At 51.7% G+C, this 19966-nt stretch overlaps 1 protein-coding gene across 8 annotated transcripts in view; it reads right to left on the minus strand.

Moving 5' to 3' along the window:
* Positions 1-4634: 4634 nt before the first annotated feature.
* Positions 4635-19966, minus strand: part of STARD3 (StAR related lipid transfer domain containing 3) — a 34232-nt gene continuing 18900 nt past the window's right edge. For 7 of the 8 annotated variants that reach the window (XM_030541191.1, XM_030541188.1, XM_030541186.1 and 4 more), the window contains 14 exons: positions 19289-19483; positions 17162-17239; positions 16811-16888; positions 16663-16716; positions 16444-16561; positions 15189-15287; positions 14415-14470; positions 13386-13478; positions 12540-12602; positions 11477-11572; positions 10869-10948; positions 10329-10433; positions 8312-8405; positions 4635-6465 (listed from right to left, as the gene is read on the minus strand). In XM_030541191.1, coding sequence (XP_030397051.1) covers positions 6361-6465; positions 8312-8405; positions 10329-10433; positions 10869-10948; positions 11477-11572; positions 12540-12602; positions 13386-13478; positions 14415-14470; positions 15189-15287; positions 16444-16561; positions 16663-16716; positions 16811-16888; positions 17162-17239; positions 19289-19483 — 1314 coding nt within the window. In that variant the 3' untranslated portion in view covers positions 4635-6360. The remainder of the gene's footprint in view (positions 6466-8311; positions 8406-10328; positions 10434-10868; positions 10949-11476; positions 11573-12539; positions 12603-13385; positions 13479-14414; positions 14471-15188; positions 15288-16443; positions 16562-16662; positions 16717-16810; positions 16889-17161; positions 17240-19288; positions 19484-19966) is intronic. The other variant, XM_030541192.1, reaches the window with a different exon arrangement.

The following is a 19966-nucleotide window of genomic DNA, read 5'->3' on the forward strand; positions in this document are numbered from 1 at the left end:
ACTTAGCCGCAGGCCTGCTAATGGCCCCGCTGGGCCCTCGCACTCCAGCGAGGTTGGTGAATGGAGTTGGCCTCCTTCCCAGCAGCCTGGCACACTGCTGCCTCGGAGAGGGGCCCATCAGAACCGCTGGGATTAGCTAGGAACGCCTGGCACTCAGTTAACAACCGCACCTGACCCTGGGAGCAGCTGGCCCAAAACAGCGAGGACTCTGGCTTGGCCAGGCCCTGGGACACGGCTTAGCTGCTCTGCCCCATGGCCAGCTGCATTCCTGACCCCCTACCAACACAGAGGCCTATGTGATTAGTGGGGGGGGGGTTCAGTCCTCCCCTTGCAGATCGCAGCTGAACTGTGGCACTGTGGGCTCAAACAGCTAACCCAGAGCGGGGTGGGGGGGCAGGGTCTGTCCATGCTGGGGTTCAGTAGGGGGAGCTTGGGAAAGGGGGGACAGGGCAGAGCAGCTGTTCTTGCTGTGATTGGGGCAGCGGAGCCCCGTCGCAATGCACCGTGGGCTTGGCCCACCCCGATTTTTCCACTCCCAGGATAGAAGAGCTCTGTGCCCTGCCTGAGGGCCTGGTAACGCTGGCTGTTGGGCCTCACTACATCCCGCCTGCTCCCATGTTTGGTGGCATGGGAGGGAGTTGAGCTATTCCCCCCCCCCCCCCGGCCCCAATGTGACTACGCAGACAGCAGCCTGTCAGCGCCTGGACAGCGGGATCCTGATCCCGCCCTCTCCCTCTCCGGCAAAGTCATGATACCTGGGAGTGCCAACAGCTGCAGTAGCCCACTGGCAAAGACGCCAATGTCTTGTGCTGGAGGGGCACAGATAGCCATGTGGCTGCCATTGCTGCTGGCTAAGGGCTACCCCAGAGCAGTGGCTCCGGCTCCATCCACCCCACTCCCACAGCCCAGGGACCATGGCTGTGAGTACTGACAGCCTAACAGCCACCGTAGCCGAACCAAGTCAATATAGGGCACTAGACTCAACCCACCTTGTGCCCTATAGTCCCACCTGCGGGCCACAGCCCTGCCCCTCCACGGGTTGACGGCAGCTGTCAGCAATAAGATGAATGGACCAATTTCACCCCTCTTGGTGCTGTTGTTTTAGGCTCTCTGCAGACTCAGGCAGGCAGTAATGATACCCCCCCCCCCCCGGTCACATTTTCAAACTTTTTCTTTGCATCCTTGATGGCAAGCAATATGTTTGTTTGTTTTTTTAAGCCAAACTTTCAGCCCATGACTCCAAAAGCTGGAGCTGTAATCTCAGTGCCCAGGCAAGGGGTTGTAAGAGCCCCTTCTTCATGTAACACCCATTCCCCCCAGGAATGTGCCCCCCTCACTAATGTGCCTTCCCAGCCCTTATAGGGATGCTTGACCTGGTCATACAGAGTCACGTTGACTCTGGACTGGGGAAGGTGGCAGGAGCACGGGAGTCAGGGCAGAAGTTACACCATTACACCTAAGATCAGGGAACCCCCCTTTGCCAAGGGGTGGGGGCGGTCTGTCCTGATCCCAGCCTCCGCCTCGTTCGTCTCCTCTTGATGCCACAGGTGCCCCACCAGGCAGCAAATCTCCCTCTGTTCCTTTGCGCCCTGGAGGCTGGAACCCAGCCCCGAGAGGCGGCCTCTAATCCCAGCCTGGCACATAGAGTGTGGCTGACCTTTCCCCAGCCCGGGGACACTGTGTGCTTGCCCTTTGGACTGGCCAGCTGGCCGCCAGCACCCACTCCCTGTCGCTGAAATAGACGAGCCCTCGAAGGCAATCTGGCCCTACTCCTCTTCCCCACCCTCCCACCAGTGCTGGCTCCCCACGCAAAGCTCCAGCCTCGCCTGGGCGCAGGGAGGAAGATGGAGAGCGAGGGGTCGGGTAAACAACATAATCCGAGACTTGTTAACTGCTTCCCGGGGCCTGCTGCCAAAGCCAGGGTGTGTGTGTGCTTTCAACTAGCACAAAGCTAGACGCCTCCTAAATCCCCCAGCTTGGGGGTGACACATGGGCCAACCCTGCAGCAGCAACGCCAGCCACAGCTGCCCCTCTGCTGCCACGTGCCGGGCTGCAGGGGAAGGGAAACGGCCCCGCTCCACAGAGTCATTAGCTAGAACTGGGGTAAGGGCCAGAGGCACTGGTCAGGGATCAGGGCCCGCCCTCCCGTGCCAGGCACTGTACGTACACACAGAACACAGAGACTTGGGCCCCCTCCCTCCCGTGCCAGGCACCGTATGTACACACACTACAGGCACTGTGTATGTACACACACACACACACACAGAGGCATCTGTACACACACAACATAGTTTCAGGCCCCCTCCCACCCATGCCAGGCACTGTACGTACACACACACTAGGGTGACCAGATGTCCCAATTTTATAGGGGCAGTCCCAATTTTTGGTCTTTTTCTTATATAGGCTCCTATTACCCCCCACTCCGTTCCGATTTTTCACATTTGCTGTCTGGTCTCCATAACATGCACACCATACTGTCTCAGCCCTTCCATGCCAGGCACCATATGCACACACACATCACACAGTCTCAGCCCCCCCACCCCCATGCCAGGCACTGCACACACACACACACACACACGTGGCTGAAATAAACAAACAGGTGGACGGCTGCAGCTCAGAGTTGTGGGGTGTGTTGCAATGCTGCACGGCTCAGGACTGGAATAGCAGGGCAGGGGGCTGGAGACGGGTTGTGGCAGGGAGTGGGGGATTGGATTGGTGTCAGAAAAGCCACATCATTTCTCTGAACCAGAAGGGAGGGAGAGCGCAGTGGTTTGATCATTGGCCTCCTAAACCCAGGGTTGTGAGTTCAATCCTTGAGGGGGAGTGATGTAGGGACCTGTGGCAAAAATCAGCACTTGGTCCTGCCAGGGAAGGCAGGGGGCTGGACTCAATGACCTTTCAGGCTCCCTGCCAGCTCTATGAGATAGGTATCTCTCCATCTATGAACCATGCTGAGAAACTGAGGCAGAAACCCACTGCAGGGAAGTCGATGATAAAAGAATTGGGGGGAGGTGAACTGCTCCACAGCCCCCGCACACCCTGCCTCTGTGATTGACATTCATTACAGTGGAATGACAGCATCTCCCCCAGGGTTCATTCCATTGTCAATACACCAGCCAGCAGAAGTGAGCCATGGGGGGCACCCCCCCACCAACTGGCTTTGGCAGGGAACATTCACACAGAACCAGCCAGTCCAGGAAAGGATAAGCAGCAACAGCCTCAGCTGCAGGGAACCTCTTCCTGCTGTAAATCTCCAGCCCAGCTCCCAGGTACCCCAGTATGAATCACTGCAGCCCAGGGCCAATGCTTGTAGAAAAGCCGAATGGTTTGCAGGTGCCCTCACCGACAGACGTGTTCTAGGACTCCCGGCTAACCAGGGAGCAGCATTGCTAGTAAGCAGCTGCTGTGTTCTACCCCAGAGGTGGCTGCATGGGAGTGGGGACAGCAGGTAGGAGCGACTCCTGTTCCTAGAGCTGGCTGAGCAGGCACATCCCAGCCTGTTCCATATGACAGGCACCGCCAGACCCTCATTCCCAACTGGATGGCACCTTCCCACCCCCTGCCCTTAACAATACAGGAAGGGCCAGATGGCCCCAAGCCCAACTGGGGCAGGGTGTGGGCTGGGGGCTTTTGCAGGTGGGTAAGAGGGCAGCAGAGGGGGGCACACAGCAGATTCAGGCTGTCAACAGGCCCCAGTGCAGGGAGGGGGGCTGTGACCCCCTGCTCAGCACCCTGCCTCCAACCAGCAGCAGCAGGACACACCGGGACAACGCTCAGCCTAACCCGGCTGCCCCCGAGGGCAGGCCCCACTCGATCAGCTTGACCAACAAGGACTCTTCATCCATCACTGCAGCCATCTCCTCTTCCTCCTCCTCTTCCCCACCTTGGGGCACTGGGCTCAGCGTCACCAGCACGGCCTCCTGGCTGGGGGGCCCCTCCTCTGCCTCCAGGGTAGGGTAGTAGCACCGGGCGGCGGAGAGGAAGTCATCACCAGGCTCCAGGCTCAGCAGCCGGTCCTGGGGAAGGCGAGACCCAGCCAGGCTGGCAGGGGAAGACACACAAGGGGCTATGGCCAGAGTGAGGGACCCACATCCCCCATGTGTGGGGAAGAAGAACAGCAATTACCCATCATCCCTCACTGCAGCTGCCCTGTGCCCTTAGCCACAGCAAGATCACAAGCACTTTATCCAAAAGACAGAGAATGGGTTAGAGATGGGGAAACCAGGCACAGGGAGTCACTGATTTGCCCAGGATCACGCAGCAGAGCTGGGCACAGAACTCTGGATCCCCAGACCTCTGCACTAGCCCCCGGCCCACACTGCTGGAAGCGGGGAACCAACCCTACGAACACAAGGCTGAAGGGCAGCCCCATCACCTCTCATGATCACGCTTAAAGTTACTGCAGATCTAAGCACTTGCAACTTGTTTCTGTCATTATGCCAGTGCAGCAGGGCTGCTTTCTAGCTGGCCAATGAACATCTTCCACGCATCCCCCTACGCCGTACGGCTCTGCTCCAGGAAAGCACATAAGCACATGCTTATACAGTACACCCACTGGGCTACAGCGGCTCTGAGAGGCCCAAATGACAACACAGTGGGGCGTGGGGAGACGCTGGGCGACACAGGTCAGAGGCTCTTTTCTGTTGTAGGTTTTTATTAGACGAAGGTACAAAGGTTCCGGGCGGAAGGCAGCAGGTTATTAGAGCGACAGGCTTTCTAACCAGGCTCACGGGGAGCCCCTGCCCGCCATGGAAGAACCACAACCCCCCTGGAACTCACCACAGTCCCCAGGGGGGTGCATGAGGTCCCCAATAGGCGCTTCACACCGAGGCGATCGTTCAAAAGCCTCACGTCCCTGTGTGCGCCGTGCGGGGGAAATCGGGGTCAGGGGAGTGAGTTAACTGTATTTTCAGATGTAAAGAAGCTGAACAGACAGGACGGAGATTGGTTTCATAGGCTCGTTGAAACCAGTGAACAAGCGGAGGTCAGAATTTCTTCCTCCCCCTGCCTCATAAGGCTGCATCATCCCCCCTCACCTGCACTCCCCTCTCCTTCCTGCTCAGGGGCATTACTCTAACCCCAGAGCAGGGACTACGACACTTCGTTATGAAAACGGGGTCACAGGCCCAGTAGCCGTCGCCTTCCTTTGACTGCCCTACGCAGTCAAAAGGGACTTGCCAAGGTCACTCACTCCCGGCCTGAAGCATTTCCTGGAATCGAGCGAAGCTTCTCCGAGTTCAGAACCGTTCTCTCACCAGCACGTCAGTGAACTACGGCAATGGAACAGGCTTGGCAAGGCTCCACTGCTCGGAGGCCCTTTGCCGGAGCTCGTAGGGACATGACTTCTCAACAGGGAAAGAGCTGCGAGAGCTGGAGAAGCTGTTATCTGAATAGTGTTTTACCAGGGGCGGGTTGCTTGGGGGTGCCCTTCCCCCAGGCCCAGTCACATTGGAGACCCAGAGATGACCCCAGCTGGGGCTGCAGAACCATTCTAGACTGCAGAGACGCTGCCCTGGCTATATTTCACAGCCTTCTGTGGACCACATAGGCCTAAACTGATCTGCCACTGCCTGGCAATACACTTATCAGTGTGTTTGCACATCCCAATCCCTGGCAGCTGAGGAATGACAAGGGGCAGCCAAGTGCCCGCAGGGTGCGAGCTACCAGCCATGCCACGTAAAGCAATGCCTGGCAGCAGATCAGAAGCAAAGGCCGTCGCACACTACCTGATGGTGAGAGTTCCTCCATTTCCCACTTTAACCATCCTCCAGCGGCAAAATGAACAGGGATGCCTGGCCCCACCCTTCCCTTGCCTCCACAAGGCGTTTAGGTAAATGCAGGAGCTCCAGATGGATGAAAGTCACACCCAATTATCAGATCATTTTAAAGAAGGATGGGAGACAAACTGGGGAAGTGGTGGGTTTATCCAGCCAGAAACTGCCACTTCCGCTGGGTATGGCGAGGGAAAACAAAGTGATCAACAAAGGGGTTTGGCACATGTTTAAATCACAAAAGTCTCTGCTGATTCCCATAGCAGCTCAGTTAGTTTGATCCTTGATTGGAGGAGTGAAGAGAAAGGGATCTGCGGGAGTGGGGAGGGACTGAGGCATCCCTCGGGCCTCTCAAGGCATCCACCCCCCTTTCTGCATTCCTGCAAAGGTTGCCCCAGTGTTAGCACTGTTGCAGAGATACACCTCCCTGGTACATGGCCTGACTCAGCCCTTCCTGGGGGGAGGGAAGAGGTCTGCATTCCACACAGGCGGCTCCCTGGCAGGCTTGCTCCAGCCCCTTGGAAGTTGTTCCCCACTCTGCGTTGAGAGAGGGTGAAGGAATGTCCCGTGGAGGTTCAGGCGCTGCTGCTCAAGGCCTGCCCGACACCTCGCTGACCCGCTGCCGCAGGTGGAATGCAAACTCGAACATGGTAGCTGCCAGGCTTTGATGGATAAGGTAACGGGGAAGCCGACCCTGCAGAAAAACAACAAAACAGGAACACGGGGTTACTTTGCTGATTAAGATTGTACATAGTTCCTATCCTGCATCTGAATCCTGGGGAAAGTCGTGCTACGGACCGTGTCTCAGAGGCACTGCTCGTTTTAAGTCCCACTCAAAGCCACCACCATGTTTCTCCTGTGTTTGTACAATGCCTTGCGCAGTGGGGTGCTGGTCCGTGACTGCGGCTCCTAGACGCTACCGCAAAACAGATAATCAATAACAGCAATAATTCACCACGGGATCCCACCAAGGCCCAGATCTTGTAACTTCGGGGGCCCGCTGCAAGGCCGATTTTGCCAGCCCGTCCCTGTGGGAACTGCATGGAAGGGGCTCAGAGGGTGTTTGGTGGGAGGTCGTTCTGCAGGGTACTATGAAGTATTTGCACTGCTGTACCACCCTGGTAGCCTGTCATTGACCAGGACCCTGTTGCGTTAGGCGCTGGTCAAAAAGACCACCAAAGGCTGTCCCCCGGGGCACCGAGAAGAAGGATATTGACCCAAGGGTGTTTCAGGGCATTTGTATTTATAACACACGTGCACCCAGAGAGCTTGAGGGAATCTTCAGATCAGAACAAATTCACTGGAGCTCTCAGCCTTCATCACAGAGGATGTAACCATGGGTGCATTTTACAGGCATTTCTTCAGGGACACAGGATATGCCAGGAGGGATGGACCAGTGGATCCACCTGGCTCGGTAGCCAGTCTCAGACAGTGGCTAGCCCCCGATGCCTCAGGGTCAGGCGAGAGCTGGCTAATGGCCATTTTCAAATAGCTTGGCTGCTACAGAAGTTTCTTCCTTCCAGGCAGCAGCTAGCAGAGCCTGAGGGCCTGTCACACAGAACAGAGACAGCTCCCATAAAGAAAACCCAGACACAAAGCACTGGACACAACAGCCCACGTGAGAGGTGCAGCTGTTTTTTGCTGTTCTCGGCTACAGCCCCGCATTTGATAGCCCAGCAGGACGGCTGATTTTGCAAGTGCTTTTCAGTCATGTTATGAGCAACAGACTAACTAACCGGCTTCCCCGATGAATGAGGACTTTGTGCTTCCCTGCTGCAGCGGCGGGTTACCACATCAACAATGTGAAAGCTCACCTCCCACCTGACCCCGGCTGGCAGCTCTTTTGTATGCTGCCCTTGTCCGAGCAGACAGCAGGGTGCAAATGTGGCAGTGCAGCCAACAGCTCCAGCTCAGGGCCACTCACCGTGTTGAAGGCATCTTGCTCCATGCATGCAGAAGCTAAGCGTGTGAGGGGAGACTGTTTCGATTGCAGGTTACTGGCGGCAACGGACACAAGGGTGGGCAAGCTTTGGGACAGCAAGACAACTGCACGAGGACAGTTGACTTCTGGTACCCAAGCAGTACAAAAAATACAAACAGTTCTTCTCTCGGCCGGTCTATTCTGCACCAAGAACTCGGATTTATGGTCAAGATTTTTAGGAATCAGCGGTGATTTTGAGGGAGGGGGGCAGTTCAGCACACCTGAAAGGGGTCAGATGTTCCGAAAGGGCTCAGCACCCACCCCTGGAAGAATTAGGCCCTGTAAAAGTGTCCCAAGCTGGGTCCCCAAGATCATTTTTGAAAGCATCTGATACACACACGTCAATCCTCAAGGGCTTTGTGGCAGGGTGTGAGCCGGCTGCCTTTGGGAAACAGGCATGAGGAGATGGGTTTGGTTGCACTGTTGGCACCACAGGTTTGAGTTCTCCTGGGTGGGGATTAGATCTCATTGCTTTCAAATACTGGCAGAGCCATGAGGCAGATTCTCCACCTTGTGCTCTAGGGAGCCCAGGCACACGCCGACATGGAACCCGCTTTACCTTGAGATCCGTGTTGAGGATCCAGATGAAGGTGCACACTTTGGGATTGTTGGCACATTTCAGTACAATGAAGCCTCCTGGCCCGTTCTCGCCCCTTGGAAAAGGAACAGCACAAAGATTGCACAGCTGTGAGGCTCTAAAGACTCCGTGTCACAAACACACGCAAACACACACTACCAGGCAGATGCACATGCATGCAGCCTGGATCCTGAACGCACCCATGCAGTGCAAGGACACCGGTACGTTCGAATGATCCATTACTACACTTGGGTGCACAGAGGCAGGATGTCAGAGTTGGCGCAGTCCTTGGGCAAACCTAACTGGGAAACAAACCCAGAAGGAGCTCGCTAGCTCTGCTGCCAGAGGATGCCGCATTTTCAGCTGCCACGTAAGGGATTCCCGCTCATCCCACACCTTCAGCTTTTATTTCCCACGGGAAGAGCCAAGCGAGGTCCAGTGGCCTGTGGGAAGGGACGTGGTGAGGCCTAGTAGGCGTTTCCAAATCACAACATTCCCTGCTACCTCCACTGGCCCCAGCAGAGACACAGACATGGAAGGGCCAAGAAGATACCTCTCTATACCTGCTGGGGGTGCTATGGCAGGATTAGCTCACACTGGCAAATGCTGCCTTGCAGTCCTGCTACTTGGGCTCTGCTCTGGGGACAGAGAGGGCCTTCTGTCTCCAGGGCGATGGTTCTCAACCTGTTTACCACTGTGGACCGCATATGCAGCTCTCCATTTATAATGCAGGCCACATCCATGCAATATATATACTACCTGTATGGCAGGGAGGATGTCACATGGGCCACAGCTGTGTGCTGACTGGGCCGCAGGCTGAGAACCGCTGCTCCAGTGGCTGTCGGTGGGGCCTGTCTCACCAGCACTACATTTGCTGGATATTGCAAAGCAAACCCTTTTTGAACGCAGGTGCTGGCGGAAAGGTCCCATGTTGCTGAGCTCTGTAGAGAAGGCAACTCTTCATGGTCAGGACAGGCACTGCATGGGCAGCCTCCCCTTCCCTACTCTTGGTCTGCTTAGCAGGGGCATACCGACTGATCCCTACTGATATGTGCCGGATTTGTGACTAAGAGGCGAAAGGCCCCTATCCATCCAGATAGGTTTAAAAGGAGACGCGCGTTACCACTTCCCAGCTTTGTGACGCTACATACATTTCTGCTGGATATGGCCTTAAAAAGATTCTCGAGGCCTGAAAAGCCCCAGCACCTATAGACTGAGGCAGTTACTGAGCCTGTGAGTTAAATGTCAATTACTTTAATCAGATTACTCAGAAAAAACAAAGTCAGTAAGAGAAGCAGCTGAGCTGGTCACTAGCCACCTGAGGCAGAGCCTGACTGTAACAAAGAGGCCTTGTTGGAAGAGATTCAAACCCAGATTAATGCATCACAAGGCAGCCGGCCACTGTAGCTTGGTGTAGAGAAATGCCAGAGACCTTGGCGAGGGCTTTGAGAGAGGCTCTGTATGGAAGGGCCCTCTGGTTACATCTCCTGCTCCGTCTTTCTGTGCCCTGGGCCTCTATTAAAACTAAGGCCAGACATGAGAGAAGAAAAGGGCACACGCATCACAAACAAAACACATGAGGAGTTCAGCTGCTTAGTCCCCCCTTTGAAGTTGCAACTGTCCCTGTGTGAGAGCTAATTCCACAGCAAGGGCAAGGGGATGTGGAGTCAGTCAGGGGGTTTGATCTGTTGTCCCCCCCTACCCTGCCCCCATTGCCTCAACCCAAGCTGCTGTTGACCTCCTAAGCAACATACTGATTCCATACCTATTGTTCTTTAAACAAAGGAAGAGGAACACAGGAAGTAGAATACAGTTCCGCAGACAGAGGAGCTGCCAGAGTTTTTGTAAAGCAGCAGCTTCCTTTAAACAGTGACAAGAAATTCTCTCTCACCTTTTTTTAAACTCAAGCGTCTCTTTGCAGTGAACATATAATATTACATAGCAGCGTGTGCTACAAGGAAAATTAGACAGTTCCTCATGACAAAATCAAAACTCTTACCTGACGTATTTGGACAGCGGAGGCTTCAAACCATGAGTGGTTGACATCCCTGAGGAAATGTAGCGGTCTCGCCTTCGTTCAATGCGACGCACGTTTACAAAGTCCCTGCGTAAATAAAGAGGAAAGCAACAGCTCTGGGGTCTGCATGGGAGCTTTAGGACTGCACAGACATGGAAGGGCCAACATTCAATCTAAGCCCTATGGAAAAGGTGTGGCAAAAAGTATTTTAATATGGAGACACTATGGACGTTTATGGTTATTAAAGGGACAGACCAGGAATTTAGTGACTCAGACAGAGGCTTGGAGCCAAGACTCCTGGTTCTCGTCCTGGCTTGGCTATCACTTTCGGCATAGGACCTTGGGCAAGTCATTACACTACATACTATGTTACCCACCCATAGGGCAGGCTAGAAGAGCCCTCTTGGACCCATCGTAGTTTCATGCATAAGACGATGGCTGGCCTGGAGCTCCCTCACACAAAATCTCCCTGACGTGTTCTAGGTGCTTGTCTGACTAGGGACCGGGGCGGAATAAACTCACCTGGGTGACACTACACCCCCTGCAGCCCCTGCTGCAACATCGTAGGAGATAATGGTGTTATCTTCAATCCGCTGTAAGATCTGAGTGAAAGAAGGACAGAATAAGATGTTTCCTCGCACCTGCCTGTGGATCCGTACATGCCAACAGCTAGGAATTGCCCAAAATTGCCTCAAAATTGCCCATGGATCTAAAACAAGCGAAGGGCAGATCTGACGAATACAGGCCTTGGAGAGTCCAGCATTAGCATGACCACGTTCGCCTTCTGGTGTTGGGAATGGTCTGCTCTGCCCTTCTGTCTAGCAAGCAGGCATTTCCTTCGTATCCTGGACACAGCAACTGCCTAGGATGAGTAAGTGCCTCCAAGCCAGGGCAGCAAGAACGACTTTGGCTCTGCTCCTCGGCCCACGCCCTGGGGCTTTCGGACAGACCAGCTTTTGGTGCAACTAGCTACTTCGGCACGTTCAGACTGCCTGGATGAGCAATGCATCAGGATTACAAATGCAGCCAACCCAGCTCCTGCAGGGCCAGGCACTGCATGCAGTAGGCTCTGCGCTGGGAAGCTCCAGCCCCAAAGGGTTATTAAAATGCCATCGTCACAAAGCGCTTACCTGGCAAGCTGCCACTGTTCTATTCCACAGGATCATCCTTTCAGGTTGGAGAATCACCTCCTGGTAGACTGTTTCAGCAGAACACTGCATGAAGGCCTGAGAAAAGGACTAGACAGTTGACAGTTTGCCCCAGTTGCCTTCCCTGGGGCGTGTATTCAACAGCACAAGATAAAGATCATTAGGGACAATCAACGGAGTGAAACAAGAGCTCATGAGAAGCAATAGCAGAACTATTGGCTGCAGCCAGACAGTGCAGACAGGAATAGCGTACCTCCATCCTGAACAGAACAATCCCTGCTATTCCACCCCTGGGCTACTCCAGCGTCTACCGCTTATACTGAAGCGGACAACTGTTTCAGGAGGTTCATAGAAGGCTACTAAGTGCGTCAGCAAAAACAAAACACTCGCATTCATCTGCAGCCTCGGGTAGGTCTTTAGAGGCAGAGGGATAATGCAGTAACATGGGGTCACCCAGATCTCCATTCATTAAGAGGCTTTTCCTGTGCAGTTCTTGCAAGTGTGGCAACGTACGTACTGGCACAAAGACAAATCACCACGGCAATGGGCCTTCACTAAGAGATTGCTTATAGCCAAGCCACTACAGCGAGTCACTTCCTAACATCTGTTAATGCCAGATTGTATCTGAAGCGGGATCAACCCTGATCTTGCTGGACAGGCAGTCACTTTCTTACTGTAGTCCTGGAAGCTGAGGTTGGAACAGGATTCTTTGGTCACGTCATCCATCTATCCGCCACTGGATGCCAGTGTATTTGTGGGAGGTTGGACTGTCTAGTTTTGGATGGCAAGCCTGGGTGTTATCCGGGCGGTAGAACAGAGCTCAGTGTAAGAACGCAGCAGAGTTGTATTACCGAAAGTCCCACCAACCAGCAGAACGGGCTTTACAATGCCACTTGCATTGCAGTTTGACCTGTATTGCTGTAGCCACAGAAGAGCATGAGTGACCAGCTGTGCTGGGGCATTAAGCAGTTACTGCACGTGGGTTATGCCCCTACAACAAAGCTGCAACTTACCAAGCAAGGAGGTAGAGGTCATAGGTCCTTACCTTTAAAATAAAGGTCTTGCCGTGGAAAGGAATTTCAATGGTGTAAACAACATCGCCAAACTCCTGTACAAGAGACGGTCAAGTCACACTTCACATGCACAATACTTCACACGCCTGTAGCACCTTTCACCCCAGGATCTCCATGCACATTTTAGACTTGTGTCCCTAGCCAGGCTGCAGAACAGGCAGTCCCTAGACTACAGTCAGCACTAGAATGCAACCCCCTCCATGGCGGGATCTTTTAAAAGTACAGATCGACACTCTGCAGCAAGTTTAGGACAGGAAGTGAAGACGGTCTCCAGCTGAATTTTAACACACTTCCAAAAATCCACATGTATCGATGGCTGCAAACAGAATGCTACACGCAGTGGCATAAGCGTGACAAGACAAAGAAATGGGATGAACCTGTAGCTGGATGCGTAGCAAAGGGAAGGAGTCTATTGCATGTGACAGCTCCCTTAATGCGGGGCATGGTGTTTTTCAGAATGGCATCACTCACTCCTTTATTTTACCAATAAATGCCTTTGATCCTTTCCCATTCTCGCAGTTCCAAACCATAACTGCAATTAAAGGCTAACCACACTCCTCCACTTGCCTGTGGCTGGGGTGGTGGGAGGGGAAAGACTGATGGGTTCCCTCTTCTGTCAAACACGAAGGTAATTGAACATCTAATTAAATAAGAGGCGATTTACATTTAACTGAACTGGAATAAGATTCCTAATTCAATCATGTCATTGTAACGCTTGTTAATTTTTCGTGGCGTAACCAGGTTCTGAAAGCCGCATCGTTCTGTGGTCTGTGCTAACCTCTCCATGCTTTCTGCAGGCAGAAAGGAGTGATACTTGCATTGTTTTTTTCGAATTTCCAGTTCTCCTCCTGGGCTAGGATTTGATCCACAACCTCCATAGCTTCTTTGCCTTGTTGGACGTATTCCTTCTCCTAGGAGAAAACGCAATCTATTTACTGCTCCTTTTATTCACAATCCTGAGTGTGCGAATGAGTGATTTTGCCTCCTCGTGGCTGGGCAGCAGAGGAAGGGACTTTCCACTACTGTGCCTGCTACAGATATCCTCCTTTCACTTGGGTGGCAGAGGCGAGCGTGTTGCACCTAGCAGGCCTAGCTGTGTCTCTCCACAGTTGCGATACCCTTCATCCCGAGAAAGTCCCCTGCCATTTTTGCCAGATGAAATGGTACCAACCACAATGAGATCACTTCTCTTCCCACTGAGCTGCATCCACCTCTGGGGTGAACCAGCAGCGGCTTAGCTGCCCAGCAGTTTTGGAAAGGATGTGAAGAATCGTGTCTCCAAGTGAAACTACAGTGGGACATTAGAGAGGAAGAAGGCTGTTACCCAAGCTGGAATTTGACAAGATAGTGGAGTCAATACCCCCTTCCTCCTTCAGCAAAGTCACCATGTAACCAGTAAGAGCAAAGGAAACTGGAGGGAGCAGGAAGGAGACGAGCTGCTGTCAGGGCCACAGACGCCTTTAAAAGCCAGCTACAGGAGGGGGGTGAAGGGGAAGGTAACTGATTGATTCTCAGTAATATGGGGTGACTGGATACTGAGTCAGAGCAGTTTTTCCCAGAGCACATGAGCAACATGGCTTAGCTAAGGGAATGATTTGCCCATTTTTCTTGGCAGCAAGTAACATTTCCTGACCTTCAGTTCTGAGAGGAGAAGAAAGATTTTGTCCCCTTTCACCCTCGATTTATTCAGCACCCTGGTGGGTACGTGCTGGAGTAATGAGCTGATTACAAACCCTCATGTGCACATGCACGGAGCAGCCATCAGAGCCAGACACTGAGAGATGCTTGGAACTAACAGTGGCAAAAGTGGGTCTCTAAAATGGCAAGATCACTGCTCCTCCATTTACCTGGGCTGTTAATGCTTTCCTCCCCACAGCTTCTTCATCAGACTCGTCGTCCGATCCTAAAGAAAGGTACAGAGTTGGGAGGCAGCTAGAGATCCTGCTGATATGATTTATGAAGGGGGGGGGCACATCAGGTCAGCCCTCCCTCCCGCCCCACTTCACCCTCCAGATGCACAGATTCATGCCAGGCTAGTCTGTGTGTTCTTATAGGAACAGCGACAGTGGTTACAATGGGAGATGCTCCAGTCCCCCAGCCCCAATGCAGTGCCCTCCGAAAAAGCACCAAAGCCACCAGGGGAACACCCTTTTCTGCAGCAAGCTGTGCAGTTCACACTAGCTCTTTGGGTGTCCAGGGTGAGGCCTTTGTTCTTCCCAGAGCAACCTCCAACTGTGCATTTCAAACCCTGTGTCCTGGAGCTTTGGTTTAAAACACAGCTAAGAATGGATTTTGGTAACACAGGAAAGTCAAGCGTCAAATGCAAAGTAAGTGGCTACTTCACCTCCTGACAATCTCTTTCCGACCCCACTGCTGGGCACAAAAGCAGCTACACAACATAACCTTCCCCTGGCACTGGAAGCAAAGGGGATTTCGTGGCACTGTGTTGTAACACTGCTCAAAAGGTCGGTCTAATTAGGCAAAGCTCAGCGAGGAACTTTGAGAGGCAACAACAGGGAAAAGGAAACCCAGGGGATCTGCAAGCGAAACAAGCTGAGAAACAACTCAACCCACATACAAAAGGTCACTGCATGCCAAGAAGAGGCAAAAACATTCGTCACCTGCAAAGGACTCCGGAGGGGAATAGAACTGCCCGTCAGAGAGGGCTCCGGGATAGAGCAGAGGGCCCCGGAAGGCTGCGGCCTGTGCTGCCAAGTACCCTAGGGAACCAAGCGACACAAAGTGTAAATATACACAGAAGCCAGAGTTTACTCTTAACATTCCTCCAGGTCAAGCTACCCCAGTTAACTAACACTTGGAACACAGCTCTGAACTGGGACCCAGGCTGTCTCTGGGACACACAGCCCAGCCTAGAGGGAGCTTTCAGTCCCTCTTCCCTCACTTTTCATTTGAGGCACAGCACTTTAGCTGCATGGAGATCAATGAACTCTTTTGCCTGTCAAATTCAAAGGTGATTAAGCATCTAATTAAATAAGAACTTTCCCTCGAAGCAATCCAGAACACGCTCTTAATCCAATAGAGGCATTAAACACTTGCTCATTTTTCATCTTAAAACCTCCTCACAAGACCCAAACGTTCTCTGGTTTTTCCCAGCCCATCGATGCATTTGCGATCAAGTGTCAGTCGACAAATTCTTCCTGGTTTAGATGCTATTACTCTCACGCACGCACGCACGCACACTCTACTCCTAGGGAAGACAAGAGTCAGATGAGAAGCTCCTTTGGACAGCTACAGGTCAGAGTGGGACCCTGGGCTGAGTACATGGGCCTGATTTTCAGTCAGCACCCTCCACTTCCACTCGTGTCCATGGAACCTGTAGGTGCTCAGCACCTTGGAAAAAGTCCTAGCGTTTGAGGTCAGAAGGGCCCATTCGATCATCCAGTCTGAGCTGCTATAGAGCCTAGGCTGGAGAATTTCAGCCAGTTTCCCCTGTGTTGATCCCAACAACAGGGGATTGGCTAAAGCATCGCTTCCAGAAGGGCACAGGGTCTTGATTTCAAGAGATGGAGAATCCAGCTCTCCCCTTGGAAGATTAGCCACTGGCACAATCACCCTCACTGTTAAATATTAAGGCCTTATTTCTAATCTGAATTGGCCCGACTTTAAAGTTCCAACCACTGGTTCTCATTCTGCCTCTCCCCTTTACGGTAAGGGTCCTTTCAGCAGCTTGTATTGTCTCCCTGGAAAGGCATTTCTATGCCATAATAAAGTCAGACGAGGCAATTGATCCCCACAACCTGCCTGGAGATAACTTCTAATCCTGGTTTCCCTTCCCACACACCAGCTGGCAACAAGCTGCTGCCAAAGCCCCAGCCGGTTTGTTTGCTCCAGCCGCAAAGAAGGAAAGTGACTTACATCGTTCCTCTTCTGCCTCCTGAGATAGGACTTTAAAATCCAGGAACCAAGTTTCAAGCCAGGCGATAACGAAAGAGACGATGGGAAGTAAGTACCCAAAGGCCCCCTTGGCTAGCAGCTGGGGGAGGAAAAGAAAGCCACAGGGAGTTTACATAAGCTGGGAAGTCACCGTATGAGACAGAACAAAATCTCCCATTAGAGCCCTTGAGAGCGACTGACCTCAGAGAGGATGACCTTCATGATGAGGAAGGCACTGGACACCAGTGTCGTGAACTGGAAAAGGGAAGACAGTTACACAAATCTACATGCCAGCTTCAGTTTAAAGAAAGAGAAAGTCCAATACATCAACAGGAAATGGGTTCCTTACCGCAATGACCCACCAGTGGCGCAGTTTTAAGAGTGCATAGCCCAGAAGTAACACAGAAAACCGGAAAAAAGCCAAGACCTTTAAAAAACAAAAAAGGCACAGATAAGGAGAGAGTCATTACTATTTCCATTACATTCACACCCAACATGCAGGGTGCCACACAGACAGAGCAAGATCTTCAGGGCACGGACTATCTAAATAGTCAAGACAAGAGGTGGGAGGGGAACAGCCCAAGGTCCCTCAGCAAGTCAGTGCAGAGCTAGGCACAGAAACCAGTGCCCTATCCGAAAAGCCACCTTGCCGCTATCTTAGAGCGAAATGTCTTTCCCTTTGGCGGTTTAGCATACTTACAAATATATCAAAGAATGAGGTTTTAAACCGGTACTCAATGATTTCGATCTCCAAGTTCTTCTGAATGCCATTGTTGGTCTGAGGGTTAGAGAGAATGGAAACAGAGAGGTGTTGAGTGCAGAGATAAACTAAAGAGGATACAAATCAGACAGTTCTGTTTAAACATTAGTCAGCTCAAGTTAGGTATCAGGGCTGTCTGCTCAATGCATCAGTGGATTCATCAGCAAAAGTTTAGCCATGAGTGTATGCAACACTCCACTTCACGTCCATTTCACTGCCTGTTTCACACCCAAGTAACAAAGAGCAGAAGCAGCATGTAAATGCATTAAGAAAGGGCTTGAGTACCAAAAAGTATTGAAAAAACACCCACTGATTTAAAAAAACAAAAACAAAAACCGAAACTCACACACTGAAAACAAGCTTCCTTAAGAAAACTGTTTTTGTGTCTTTTTCCCACTTGGTTCTTGATGCTAACCAAGGACCCCTTGCAATCCCATGCCCACGGAATATGAAGCCACGTTGACCTGTAGGATTTCAAACGTTTTCTTTTCGCCTCTGACAAAGTGGGTATTTACCCACAAAAGCTTATGCTCCAATACATCTGTTAGGCTATAAGGTGCCACAGGACTCTGTGTTGCTTTTCGGATCCAGTTATTGGAAGTGTGCTCTGAATGGAATTGAAAAAAATAACTGGTTTTCTTAAAGGACCATTGATGAAGAAAGAACTTGGAAGGTTGTGTGATTGATGTTGCTTCCACAGAGGGTTGTCCACATAAATATTACTGTTCTTTTACAAGTTATTCCATACAAGATCTCTTCAAGATACTTCAGATCTGTTCTTGAATGATATCTCTTAACAGGCATTCAGTCAACTCCCAGGTATATGTGCTGTGGCTCGAAGCAGACGGGAAAAAAGGAAGCCTGTTCATTCTGTATAGGAATGCTATTAAGGGTCTAGCATCTATCGTGTCAAAATGACTCTGCTTCCGAGCATAGTTAAGGGCCTGCCAGTGGGATTTTTGTACCACAAACCCTATTTTTAGAGGCTTGGAACTGTGGCTTATGAGGAACTGGATGGTTCAAGTAATTGGAACCAGCCGTTTACCTTCAGGTTATTGGGTGGAATACAGCCCAGCTGGACTGGAAGTTGTTACAATCTGACAGCTGTTTCATGGTCTAGGAGAAACCAGTTGGTGGGTCTTCGTCCTTAGCAGACAGTAATTTATATCAGAAAAGCCGCAGCTGTAACGCGTACTCCTTTGCTGGAGGAGAAGCCAAGGACTGACTAGGCAGCCATCAAAAAGCATTCCCCATAGATCAGGGCTGGGGCACATTGGAGGAGAGCACTGGTTCTGCACTGCTACTGTCATGCTGTATCTGTTCTGTGGCGAGAGGAGGTCGGTCTCCAGGGCTGGCAATCCAGCAGGTTTCACAGAGCTGCAGCTTAAAAATTCATTCCACGACTGAATTTGACAAGAGCTCTCACTCCCGGAGGGAAGGGATGAGGGCTTTGGGCTAAATTTCTTGGAAAAAATGAAAGTTTAAACAAATATTGCTGCCCTGAACAGACAAGAGAGACTGTTTGGGGAGTTCCGTTTAACTCAGAAATGAACGTGCTTGGACAATTCAAGTTTGTAGGTGACTGGTGCACTTAATGAGAACTGAAAGAGTTGCCAATATTGCAACAAGCGAGAGAGAACCATTTGAGTGTTTTAGAAGCATGAGTCACTGCACAAACCTGGTAATTTTCACAGCAGTGCAAATGAGCCTTCTTAACATTTTCAAACATACAGCTTCTAGGCTCAACGCCCATAGGTTACCAGTTAGTCTCAGTTCAGGGCAACTCACGAGCTAACATAGCTGTGAGCAAAACTGGAGCATGAAATATAATTTGGTACCTTGGACACTAGTTTTATTTCCATAAGTCACGTTGCAAATCAAAACACAAGCGCTCCCTCCTTCCCCTCCCACCAGCCCTGGAGAAGGGCAATCCCACAGGGTCAAGGGAATTCACAAGAGGACAGGTCCCACAAGGGGTTTCTATTGTAACCCATTGGCCCTAATGGAACACTGGCTGTTAATATCCTTGCTGCTGTGGTTTCTAGACAGACCCTCAGTATTACTCACATCATTTCTGGCAGGTGGCGTGAACTGAATTGTGGACTGAGATAAATTGTTAAGTGCAGACTCTGAACGAGGTAAACAGGACATGAAGATAATAGCTGATATGTCCTCAGGGATCCAGTCATAATAAATAAGGCCAGGCCGGTGAGGGCTGCACGTAGAATTGGAAATGCAGCTCCGATCATCTCCTTTCTGCCCCTACCATAACAGACAGAACAGCAGCACATGCAGCTTCAAAGCCCAATTGCAAATGTGTCAGCAAGAAGTCTCTTCCTGCAAAACGTGATATCACCATCACCTGGCAGAAGGCAGGGAACAACACAACCCAAGACACAGGCAGTGGCCAGCAAAAAGCCCATCAATTCCCCTTTACTAAGGGGGACACAAGAGAGGAGCTTGGGCACAACAGACCCAATGCTCAGACTGAGGAATGCAGGTATCCACAGGATCTCAAAACAGACTCGTTTCCAGCTGGGATGGTAGCACCATGCTGTTGAGATGCTGCTTTTCTGACCACTTACTAATATCACAAGCAAGGTCACTGTGACATCCTGTACCTTGAGGGAGCGCCCTGTAACCCCCCCATGTTTCTCATTTATATACAGTTGTGATCTTGCATATAAACCATGTATGGCTGTCACTAAAAACATGCTGTAAGTTGGGGAAACCAGCCAGCTATTA

This window comes from Gopherus evgoodei, chromosome 23 (assembly GCF_007399415.2).
Source record: "Gopherus evgoodei ecotype Sinaloan lineage chromosome 23, rGopEvg1_v1.p, whole genome shotgun sequence".
Classification (NCBI taxonomy): Eukaryota; Metazoa; Chordata; order Testudines; family Testudinidae; genus Gopherus; species Gopherus evgoodei.